The sequence below is a fragment of the Sipha flava genome, unplaced genomic scaffold (genome assembly GCF_003268045.1).
Source record: "Sipha flava isolate LNK unplaced genomic scaffold, YSA_version1 2_pilon_pilon, whole genome shotgun sequence".
Lineage (NCBI taxonomy): Eukaryota > Metazoa > Arthropoda > Insecta > Hemiptera > Aphididae > Sipha > Sipha flava.
The window spans coordinates 544,426-557,237 of NW_020272972.1; the positions used below are offsets into that span (position 1 = coordinate 544,426).

At 41.9% G+C, this 12,812-nt stretch overlaps 1 protein-coding gene and 1 long non-coding RNA gene across 2 annotated transcripts in view; both read right to left on the bottom strand.

The window, feature by feature from the left end:
* The window catches only part of LOC112686014, an 11,584-nt gene extending 630 nt beyond the window's left edge, over positions 1-10,954 (bottom strand). Inside the window, exons 1-2 of the mRNA XM_025558114.1 lie at positions 10,643-10,954; positions 5-85 (exon numbers count right to left, since the gene is read on the bottom strand). Coding sequence (XP_025413899.1) covers positions 5-85; positions 10,643-10,842 — 281 coding nt within the window. The 5' untranslated portion in view covers positions 10,843-10,954. The remainder of the gene's footprint in view (positions 1-4; positions 86-10,642) is intronic.
* Positions 10,955-11,009: 55 nt separating this feature from the next.
* The window catches only part of LOC112686170, a 130,737-nt gene continuing 128,934 nt past the window's right edge, over positions 11,010-12,812 (bottom strand). Inside the window, exon 6 of the long non-coding RNA XR_003148869.1 lies at positions 11,010-11,269. This is a non-coding gene — a long non-coding RNA (uncharacterized LOC112686170). The remainder of the gene's footprint in view (positions 11,270-12,812) is intronic.

The following is a 12,812-nucleotide window of genomic DNA, read 5'->3' on the forward strand; positions in this document are numbered from 1 at the left end:
GCGCTTGTGGCACGTGCGGTGCTGCCGGAACGCACGGCCGTCGTCCTTGGACCCGCGACGCCCATCGCTGTCCGAGTGGCCGACGCTGAAAACGAAACGCGCGCGCGCGGTCAATCACGCGTGAACCGGCACGGGGCGACCGGGTGTGAGAGCCCGCCCGGCGGCCGCGCGTTCGGTGTTCCGATCCCGTTCGTGCACCGATCGTCGTTTACCGTTTTCCGCGCGTCGGTTTCGGAACGGTTTCCGCGACAATGCACTCGCCTCCTTCGATCGGATTTCGATCGAACTCCATCCCCGTTCCGCTCCCCCTCGGGGAGCGCACTATAAACACCGTCGTCACACTTTGCAAAAAAAAAACTCCTGCGCTCGGGACCTTTTGCGCTGCGCAACGTGAAACGAAGACCAGACGACCGATGTGATCGGAAAACACATCCCGCGAAGCACTCGCGGTACACGCAGACGTCCTACCAGGGTGTTACTATCGGTTCCGTTTTCCGTTCCCACCTCGCCCGTACCGCCGTGGCGGATGTTGAGCAGGAATCCCGGGAGTGGTGGCAGGAATCGGCAGGAACGGAGCACTAAATATTGCCGTTGGAAAATTTTGTAAAACGAAAATGGGTGTGGGACAGGTACGTTTCGACAATAATACACCGAGGTAACGACGGTGTTAAAATGATTCCGACGAGCGGACCGATTCACCGCACGGTTCGCCCTCGGTCATCCGTGTCGGTACGGAAACGAATTTTCAAATGGAAACATAAACCCACGCTACGACTACTGTCGCACGATCAGCATTACCAACGGAGTTCACACACAGCCGACGGTGCATCCGTCATATGGTCGGTACAGAATATTGTCAACGTTCGGATTGTTCGACGTTGGACGCGGCGAACGTGCGAACTTCCGCGAACAGCGGTGTCGACGTGTCTTTGCTGATTTAATACATTTATAATCGACGAAAAATTACCGGCGAGACTACCCGCGTCGGTCGATCAACATTGCTATCGGTATCCGAAACACTGTCGGTTAGAATATCGATCGGGCGAGGAGCAGCCGGAGGCACGCTGGTTTATGAGTGGTAGACACGGCGAACACCGGTGGCGTCGGTAATCGCGGTGACCTGTACGCCGTTATCGTAAATCCACGGATTCCGGAAACATTTTAAAACCCTTTTTATTATAACTTTTTTTTTTTTTTTTCATACCAACGATGTTTACTGTCAATTCGAACGATGTGACGGGTAAACCGAATTAAAAAAAGAGAAAAACAAAAACTCCGTACACGGCGTACTGAAATTATTTTGAATTTACTCGTCGGCGACGGTTATAAAAAGCCCATCGGAATCTTTTCATCGAACACCAAATATAGTGCATAATTAAAAAAAAAAAAAAAAAAAAAATAATAAAATAATCCCATTGAAAAATAACTATTTCACGAACTATTTTTACATCGAGTACAGTACTAAACAAAACTTAAAACGTCGATTTAATGTTTTGAACTTTTATTATTGTTGTAGTTTTTCAGTAAAACCATTAGAATTCCGCGTTACGTTGTATAATAAGTGTTTATCTCGACTTGTTGCGAACCGAAAATGTGAACACTGCCGTTGTTCTCACGCGTCGTAATACTATCCCAGATACCGTATCTGACGGCGAGTTTTAAATTCGCACGGTTTCGAAACATTAAGCTCGGCGACGTCGCGTACGAATTCAAATATTTCACGAATTCACCTGATAACCCGAACGCCGGTTAATCTCGGTAGCGTTAAGCCAGGTTCGCATCTTCTCGTGTCCAGTAATTTTTAAAATACGATGTGACATCAATGCGAACTCGTTCAAAATTCGGACGAAATCGGTTTGAGCGTACACCGGGAATCTGAGAGTGGCAATCTGATAGTGTAACTTGTGAACCTGGTTCAAAACGGTTCTAAACGCACCACTGCAGCCTACAAGCTACGCCAACATCGTTGATGATCCCATCACATCGGCACCGTTATCGTCGTAAATGGACAGAAAACCCGTGTTCAACGCGTTTGACGTTAATTAAAATCTTGTTATTCTCCCCTTCGACGGAAGAGCTCTCAACTTTGCGCACGAATAGCTCGCTAAGAGGGTTTCCAACTACTATTTCCATAATATCAGCCGACAGATTTCGAACTTTCAAACAATATTTTGATCGCGACAATTTCGATTTCCGTCAATTTGAATCGTCAAATTTAAGTCGAATAGATCGACGATTTGTACGCTGTTTTAGAGTTAAAACGAAATCATGTTATAATTATAATGACTCTCGATTTTTGCCGGTGAACATAGTTCGAATAAATTATGTTGTAAAGCGTGAAAATGTGAGAGTAATCTACGATGGACGCGAGGTATTGTTTTGAAATCTACAATTATCTAGGCGAGAATGAAAATTACGAAAAAATGAAGTTCACGCAAAATATATGTAAATTAGATGTAAGATATTAAGCCACGGTTACCCGAAGAAAATTATTATAGATATATTTCATTTCCGGCGTATAATTTAGTTGGGTAAGAATTGTGTTCCTCGTTTTTATTTAAAATGGATCGTTATTATTATTATTATTATTTTTTTTTTGTTGAAACATATCGTGACATATAACAGTTTGAACAAATCGGTCAAGTCTCGACGGGTAAAAATTATTTGGAGGAAAAACGACATTGGTGTGATCATTGAAATCTTTGAAAATGTATTTATACGTGGTGTAAAATTTGTAAACTGTAAAATGATACTACTGAAATTGCGTTGTACAAGTCTCGCGAGGGTTTGGGAACGTTTAGTTTTAATTAAAATCATATACGAAATATAATGTCGATGATAAAATAATACACAGTACTCGTATTCGGGGCAGGAACGATTTGAAATCTACAAATTGATTTATGCCATTTTGTCGAGTAATCAATAGCATTCGTCCGTATCGTACTATTTCAATGCACACGTTAGTTATTTAATTATTCATACCGGTGTATAAAAGTACAATAAATTCCCGTTTAGGTTCGTTTTTTAATTTTGTTAATTTTGTTATTTCGTTTCGCGTTCCACTGTTGAAACGTTGATGGTGAACGAACGATAAACCCGCCCGACGATTACAAAGCCGTATTGCGAATAAATAATAATTATTAGTGGTTCGACGGAATTAAAATTATGACGTTAACGTCTCTCGGAACGAAAGTGAAAAAGCAAAACGCGTTGTACGTTTGCAATAGAAATTGATACGTTCGAACGAGTACGGGATGTCTTTCCGAGTTCAGACGGGCCTGCGGTACGTACCGCGTGTGGATCTGTACAGCCGTCGTGGGTAAACGTTCCATCATCCTTTTCCGGTCGTTCGTAGTTAATTACGCTCCATTCAAATTAATTCGTCGTTCGGGGCCGCTGAGCGGTCGGACGAACTTTTCCCTTTCGTGCGCGTCTGTTTTCGAATAAAAGTTTACCGGAATAAAATATGTGTAAAACCGCGAGCGCTCTACTGTAATGCGGGGCGCGCTGTCATTGAAAATACGATTCACGAGTCAAACGCGAAGATTCGATTAGAGATATTTCAGCGACGCAGTTCGACTCGGTGGTGGCTCTGAGTGGTCAATGTAAACGAATCGATAACCTTTATAGAAATCTGTCGTAAATGCACAATGAGTGAAAAGACTAAGTTGGGGGATTAAGTTTTCGTTTACTTGCACAATCACCGGTGCTCGGGAACATTTGAATTTAGATTTATATGAATATTATCATCTCGAAACATCAATGCTTATAATGATCCCTATCCCGTCAATAATGAGTACGTTCATAAAAAAATAAAAATAAAAAACAAGAAACATCACGTCAAAAACGCTAGCCTATTTATTCATTTTTTTTTTTTTTTATCGCAGAACTTGTAACGAATTTCAATTCGAATAAATAATAAATGTTGTTTTAAATCAGCCGAACATAAAATAATCAGTTTAATTCGCGTATTGTAAATAGTTCTGTGCCATATAGAATTAATTTAGTTTAATTTAGGGCACGTACCTATTGGAAGAGCAGTTTACTAGATGGAACTAGAAAAAAACTGAAAAACAAACAATGGCTTCCGAAATAAGTTACTAAGCTTTTTTTTTTTTTATTTTTTCATTTGAAGAATGTGTCAATACCGTAGCATGGCCGTCAAACGGTTTCGAAATGAATGTCGAATTGCAATTTCTTATGCGGGCCAACAAGACACGAACAGCTCGTTTTTTAATATATACTAGACAGGAACAGAAGTAGATAAAAAGTAAATAAAGGTTCGGCACTTTGTGTGTCGGTATGTAGCACGTGTGAACATGCGGCGCGAAAGAGTCGCGTCGAGAAAATCGAAACAAAACAAAAAAAAAAAAAAAAAAAAACGGAAAGTTTTATCCGCCGCAACGCACACTCGTATTATTACGATAAAACACCTGTGCATTAAATATTGATGCGGAACGGACGGGCGACGCCAGTAAAGTTGTAGCAGAGCGTAGTGCAGTGGTACGATAGGAAGAAATAAATAACAGACCGAGTGAACCAAGTCGGCGAGATGATAATAATATCAACAGAAAAATTGAACGACGTATTATTGTACTTGTATGTTCTCGGAAGTTTACGCAATAACAGGCCCATGTGCGACGGCTGCGAACTTATTGATAATATCGTACGACTGTAAACTGTAACCGTTGGTTATGTAATGGACAGTAGCGAATCCACGGTGGGGGGAGGGTGTTGGAAGTTAATCCCTTAAAAAATCAGGAAAAATCTGTATTAAAAATCAATAATTTTATGAATTAAGAAAATTTTTTTTTTTTTTTTTATATGAGGGAAAACATACAATTTGTATTTTTATTCATACAAGAATTAGTTGTGTTAGATTTAAATTAATCTATTATCTTAATTAATTATCAATCACTGACTGCAATGTTGTAAAAATATCCCAAGAGAAAACCGTTTATAACCACCCCCTCCCCCTAAAAGATAATCCTGGATCCGCCACTGGTAATAAACTATTATTGAATCAATGCTATAACGTACCCTTTCTCTATCTTTCTGTTCTTCTAACCAACTCCATCCCTTTTCTTTTGTACACGCGTATTGAAATATTCCATGCACGTGGACGTACATCACCGATACAATAAATTACGAGAACCTTGAAAGCCATCGACGTTCGATTGTTTGCGAACAATCATCGCGTTATGATGTTTTCCCGGCGGAAGCTCACGATTTTAATTGCGGCTAATCGTCCGTTTTGGCCGTTTACGTAGCACGATGCAAAACACTTTTAAAGAAACCACCCCTATACGTATCGCAATGCTCTGCGGAGGTTAGGTAAATTACGGCACTGCGCGTAACATCGATTTAAAAAATTATTATTACCATATTGTCCGGCATTTTGTTTGTGAGCAATTACTTAAATTAAATTTGTATTTTACTGTTATCAGCGAACAACAGGGGGAGAACACGAAAAGAGAAAAAAAAGCTTAATGACGAACGGTTGCGTTGAACGAAGAAACGTACAACGGAAACAACTTAACTCTTATCACGTTTTCGTGGTCTGCATTTTTAAAACTTCTTGCTTTCAGTTCATATTTCGAGTGAACCTATCTATAAATCGTCAAACACGATGTACATAACAATACAGTGACTTTTAAATTGTGCTTTAATAAAAAATTTCTGACGTGGCATAAAATCAATTGAAAATACGAGTTAATCGTGTTATCACCGTTATTGAAAAAAAAAACAGTTTACAAAATATTTTGATCATACCGATTTTAACGGCGATAACCAATAATTATGTTGACAACATAGAGCTACAATTCACTTATCTTGTAACCGTTTCACCGATAGGTCTCGTTTTTCGGGCAACATCAATTTTTGATTTGATTGTAGTCAGCTTATCGTCCTTTGATTGCGAGAAATTTCCTACAAGGGTACTCGACACGGTTTTGATCCTCACCCAGAGTGCTTCGCGCGACGCTCGAGTTTTGCCTTCTTCCGAAAGTAAGATAACCGGAAATTACGCGTTCTTGATTTTATATAGTATACTTTCCGATGTATAATGCCGATACAGTGACATCACCACGGGAGCGAAGAGCGCCGCTATGAGTTCATATTATTATCGCAATGCACTAGAACAATGGTTCTCAAACTTTTTTGTTCGTGGAACCCTTATAGTTTTAAACAATTTTTTGGAGCCCCGAAAATCAGGAATATCTATATGAAACAACAATATCAAGTACTCAAATAATGATGTAATAATTTCATCAATCGCTGGTCAATTCTAAATATTTCTTTAACTAGTCAAAATTATACGTATTATGTCGAGAAAAATGCACGGCCCAAATGTAATTGTTGCCATTTTTTGTGAAAACTATGGTGATTTTACCACGTATTAATAAATGTATTTAATTTGATTCTGTGAAAAAAATATCTGCTGAGTTATGTAGTCGAAATAACTAAATGTTATCGATAAGTTTGATTTTAAACAAAATGGGTTTCCGATTAAAAAAACATACAGTTCCTTGCGCGATTTAAGTAATCATACCAGTGTTATTCCTCGATAACTGAAGAATAAAATAATATTGGAATTTAATTAATTCAGATGTGCCCACGGTACCATGGAGATCTTGGAATTTTCACATGGATCCCAAGGGCTCTGCAGTGCACAGTTTGAGAACCGCTGCATTAGAATATTACGTCATCGGCTGTTGTGAAATCCAAACAAGTCCGATCGGCCATTTCAATATCTTCTCGGTTGCTCGCCGGGACTTTTTCGTTAGCCTGTCGTCACAATCGATTTATAGAATGCACAGGTTTTATTATGGGATTTTAAGAAATGCGTTTCTCTTGGAACACTTTTGTTTTATTGGCATGCTCAACAGGTACGCTAACAATATGTTAGATCATTAAACAAGGCCTGTTGGTTACAACTCGTTTGCGCAAATTTACCTTTTTTACAACTCCTTTGTGCACAAAAACACAACTCATTTGCGCACAATTTGCGAACAATAGAAACCTTTTTTCGAAGAAATTTATCCACGTATAGAGTGTACATAACCTGTGTACCTACCTCCAAATTTTCGAATTGGTTGTAACCTGGGCTGTGGACCAACAATTTTTTTCATTATTATACTCTACAACATTTTCTTTCACCCTTTATAAGGCTTAGGACTTAATTAAGCTTTTTAAAAGCTTTTTAAAAATCTGCTTGAAATATTTTTACACTTAAGTTTTTTCCTTATAACTGCATTGACAAGTTCATTATGGTTTTCCACATGGACACATATATTGATGCATGTTTATTTTTTAAAAAAATAGTATACTACCGATAAATAATAATAATTTGTATAAGCATGAATTGTATGAAATTTTTTGGCGCATAAGTAAAAGGTCCATCACCAAACATGTATTCATTATTAGAAAGCATGTCCAAGTTATTTTTACAAGTAAATAAAATAATAAAATAATCATCGCTTGAAAAATAAAATTGTTTACCTTTATACAACAACGTTTGTTTCATTTCTAAAAGTTGCTTTAAAGACTCGTCATAGTTTGATGGTAGTGTGGGAAAATGTTTTTTCGTACATCATATATTGAACGACGTATCAGATTCAAATCACCATGTTCCATGTTCTCAGCAACGTTACTAATTTTTAACTCTTGGTGTAGTAATTTGTTTGGACGAGTATGTAGATCATTTTCTATCTTCCTTTTCAATGAGCCTTTTACAATTTCTCTAGATATAATTTGATCTCAATATACCTCATGGTTATGCTCCGAACTTTTAGATTGGTCAAAAATTTGGTCACTGTTATTGCTTAAAATTACACTAGCATTACAAAGTTTATTAGTACACCGAAAATTGAAATTTCCATTTTTTAATTTCCTATACTCTCGAAATTTAAAATTATTCAACACTATACAACGTTTTACTCTCCGTGTTAAACAAATAGCGTCCATCATTATTTCGCCAAAACCGGAAACTAAACGAAAATTAAAAGATTTGTTATAACTTATAAGAAATAATTTAACAAAAATAGTTTTAGATTAGAAATAAAGCAATAAAGATTAAAGCTTATCCCACACGACTTATTTAATTAGTGAGCACAGAAATCGCGATTATAAGATCCCTATTACAGATAGATGACAATTGATGGGAAACCATGATTTAAAATAATCATTATACTTTAAGACACCATGTATACCCAAAACCGTACTTACAAGCAGGTTTCCATTGTTCACAATTTTTGCGCAAACGAGTTGTATAAATATTTTAATATGTGCGCAAACGAGTCCTAACCGGCCTGTTTACGTGGAAACAGCGTGGCGCTAACGTTAGAAAACCGGCGACTAAGGACGATTCCGTGAAATTTAACGGTAAATTGATCCTCAAAAAGGGTACCAATCACACAAACAGTGCAGTTTGACAAGCATAAAAGAACTCTGAGGCTTACCCCCAGGAGTAGGACATCGGGTTGAAAAGAGCCGACAGGTTCTCGGAAGCAGGATATACGTGAAACACGCGTACATGTTTTCGAAACGAAAAAAACAATTTTTCCCTCACCTCGTGGATACCATCGCGGATCGAGAATCCATCACGCTATGCACCGACGTCCCACGCCCTTTCCGACGTAGACGATACTCATTAACGTTTTGTTTTCTTAATCCTACGGGGAATTCAGCTGCTAGACTATAGGTTTCGTCTAATACGAGTCTCGAATGATAGTGCTCCTTGTGGTGTTCACAAAGTTCTAGACATAATCCTGCAGACGTCCTGAACAAAAGGATTGTTATATTTGAGGAGACGCTAGGACGAATCGGTCATCTGATCACAATCTCGATTGTTAGTGGTCTAGTGAAATGTTGCATATCAGTGGACTGACATATTGAACTCCAATGAATCACCCGAACACTTAGGTACCGGTAGAAATGTAAAAGTAACGATGTGGTTACATGTTATGTAAAATAAACAGTAGACGTTATCACAATGCGATTATCGTGTATTTTTTCAATTTTTTAACTTTAATATTCAAAAATAAATTGAAAGATACAATTATCGATACTTTCGCAACATTTTTTAACTAGTAAAGCGTGTTATTGAACATATTTATTAACATTAATATTTTTTCTCTTCCCTACGGGTTTCCATTGTTCATCCGCATAACATTATGATTTCAAACAAATTATGTTGCAACTCAAAATCTTTAGAAAATTACACTAACCGTTTCGATTTTCCGAACAGAGCAGAGGACATCTAATGATCAAGCCGGGATGAAACGAATCAAGAAACGTTATTGTATTACGGATAAGAGCTTACTATACACGGTCAATAATATAATAATGTGTCAAATTAAAAAACGAAAACGTTAATGTACACTTGAAAATCGTTACACGTATGTACAATGAAACCTGTCATCGCGAAAACCATTCCTAATCGTGTTGATCGGTTTTCGTCCCGTCAAGATTGCGGATACTTCACAACCAGGAAACCGGTTAAAAATTGAATTTTCCGTAGAACTCATGCGATTCCATCCGAATAAAGTATCCACTACAGGTGCACTCATAACCATCTCGAGTGTACGTGGTGTTTTTCCGATACGGTAAATTATACGCGAACAGTTGTCCGTTCTCCGGCGGGATTTGAGACCATGATTGTTTCACGGTTCCTGATTGAAAACATTGATTCGATTTTTCATATATACCGCGGTTATCGTTTCCCGAGCTATGGATAGTATCGATTTCGTACATTAACTCTTATAATTATTATAACATCTGCGGGACTATAACTGTTACGAATGAAAGTGTTAATGTTTCCTTATCGCAAAAGGGTCTTGCGTGATTCCAAATATAATGAACAAAGAAAAAAAAAACACCAAAAATATCCGAATACGGTAAGCAATCAAATCGTGATTGGTCAAGTATTAAAAATTGTTAAGTATTAATCCCGAACGGGTTTGCCTACGCTGTAATACCGTAGCCGTGACGTGTACACTCGATGGCGGCGTTTCGGGGGTGATCCTTAACGGATGTTTGATCCGTACCGGATGATGCTAACCGCGGTGAAACGCGACCAACGTTCTCGGGTTGGACCTCGTATGCGTCTCGAGCTGTTAGCTCCGTCGACAATCGTAAAACGCGATCTAAGCGCAGAACGAGGACACCGGTAAAAAAAAAAAAAAAAAACCGCACTGCAAGATAGGGCCGGACCAGAAATCGGGCGCCTATTTCACTCGATGTGCTTTTTTATCGATATCACCCGGTGATGAGGAAGCCTTCCGAAAAACATTACACATTTATCTGACGGAAATCGTTTCGTTCTCATTTTTCGTTCTCGCCGCGACGAACCGCTTGGGACACCGAACAGAACCGGCAACCGTTCACTTCGGGTACCACTTGGTTTTCGATTCCTTTACGACACGCCGACGAAAACCGCTGCAAACGCGGAACGTATAAACCGTTAAACGTAATAACAGAACAGTAATTCTCGCGAACGCCAAAACGGTAACGTTTTTCGGAACGCATTTCTTATCACGGACCTATGCGAGAACCGTCTGAGATAATAAATACGGTGACCGATAATCGACCGTTATCGGCCTGCCGCAACAACAACAACAATAACAATGCGTGTGGCACTTACTCTCCGGATCCCCTGCGCCTGGCCTGCTGCTGCGACACGGTGCTGGGCGTGATGACGGAGTCGCGACGGGTGTTGAGCAGCTTGGCGATGTCGGCCCGGAAGTCGGTCTTGGAGTCGCGGCGTCCACCGCCCTTGCTGGACGACGACGACTTGATGCCCGAGTCGACGGACGACTCGCGCCGTTTCCGGGACGACGTCATCGTGTTGGACCGACCGAACGGCAACGTCTTGGCGATGTCGGCCAGCGTCTCGCGCCTGGTGATGCCCTTAGGCCGGCCACCCGCGCCCGTCTTGCCACCGCCTCCACCGCCGCCGCCGCCACCGCCACCACCGCCGTCGCCACCGCCCCTTCCGTGGTCGCCGCCACGTCTGTCGGTGAGCTGCGCCAGCGAGCTGCGCCTCCTGCGCCGGCTCACCGGCGGCGACGTCTCCGCCGTCTCCGTCGGCGGCGACTCGGTGGTGATCTGCGCGGCCGAGTCCCGTCGCCCGCCCAGCCGCTGCTTGAGCGTCGTCTCCTCCATCTGCTCGCGGAGTATGTCGTCCCAGCCGTTGCCGCCTTGCCACACCAGGCCCACCTGGTGGCTGAGGATCGGCAGGTTGCACACGAAACATATGGCCGTCATCGTCCTGGAACGGCGGCGAACCGGAGAAGAGTGGGGGAAAGGAAAAAAAAAAAAACGAAATAACCGTTACGCGCTGCCCGTACACTATTGCGATGTTTATGTATACGTATACGTGTACGCGTGTTGCGCGTACAAGGCGGCCCAGCAAGTTTTCGCCGACGGAACAATGCGCGAACAATTTATTTTTCCACTTGTTCGGAAGATACGTTTTACGGAGAATTCAACAGCCGTTCGACGTCGCTCGTTTTTAGATACGAGACCACGACGAAGCGAAACGAACTGAAACGCGAATCAACGTGCGCGGGAACGTTTCCGTCGAGAAAACATGCTGGGACAGCTTGCGGTTGGTGACGGCCGGGAGAGACGGCGAATCACCGTCGCCCCGGCACCAGCTCCGCGGGCGCTCCAGTTCGCGCGGCGGTCGCTCGCGAACCCGACTCGGGGCCGGAAGCGACGATTCGCGACTTTTATCGTTTTCGGGCAACGTCCGGTTGTCCATCACTCCGGGGGTGAAAAAATTAGACGCGGCCACTGACGCGTCATAACAGGGGCGGATGGAAATAAAAAAAAAAAAAAAACCTTCTTTCCGGTACGATCGGTTCCCGATCGCGTCGAAATTTTACGTCGATGATGGTGGCAGTACGCCAAGTGATCGCGGTAAGCTTTTGTGCGGACCAGGAACAGGAGGGCATCGGTGAAACGCACTGTTCGCCCGAACAAAAATGTTCGAATCGCACTTGCTGACTACAAAACATTGCACGGTTTTAATGGAAAACACGGACGGTCCCAAATGATGTTCGTACGGAATGAAAATTGAAACAGAAAAATCGCAACGACACGTGAGAACGGCAATTTCGAATCGTGTGCGTCACCGTAATTACTACGATTCGCGAACGTTGATTTGGAAACGGCACTTGTTAGTGCCGTGTTGCACTGATCGTTCGTTGAACGCGTAAATGGCTGCGGTTCGTTAACATTTCGAACCCGAGCGCGATCCGAACGTCACCCGAATGGCTATGCGGTCGCGGCCCCGCAGCGACGGGTAAAACGTGGTCGGGGCGATGGTTAGCACGACCGCCGCCGAACGCAGCGCGCGCGCGATTCACTTCGAATCGAAGAGAGCGAATGAAAAACGTACGAACGCACTCGAAGATCGCAACGCCATACGTTTATAACGGTGCGTGCACCCGAGTTACGGTCGAAGACGTTTTGCGTTTAGTCGAACATAACGTGATCTCTTTTGGGTCAACAACCGTGCACCACGGCGCGATATTCGCTCCGGGGAGCGGTTTGCGGTACATCGAAAATCTCTCTCAGCGCCGTTGGTCTGCCCGACATGTCGGCCGGTTCGTTTTCGACGAAACACTATCGCAGTCGTCGACGGTGAAATATGTGCACGAACACGTAAACGAACGACCATTATTTTTGTGCCGCAGACCAACGTTTCGAAACGTCCTCGGTGGGCAAAGTTTCCTTGATATTTGTGAAAGAGAAAAAAAAAAGAAAGGACTCCAGAAAAATTTCCGATGATAGGCCATTAACACAAC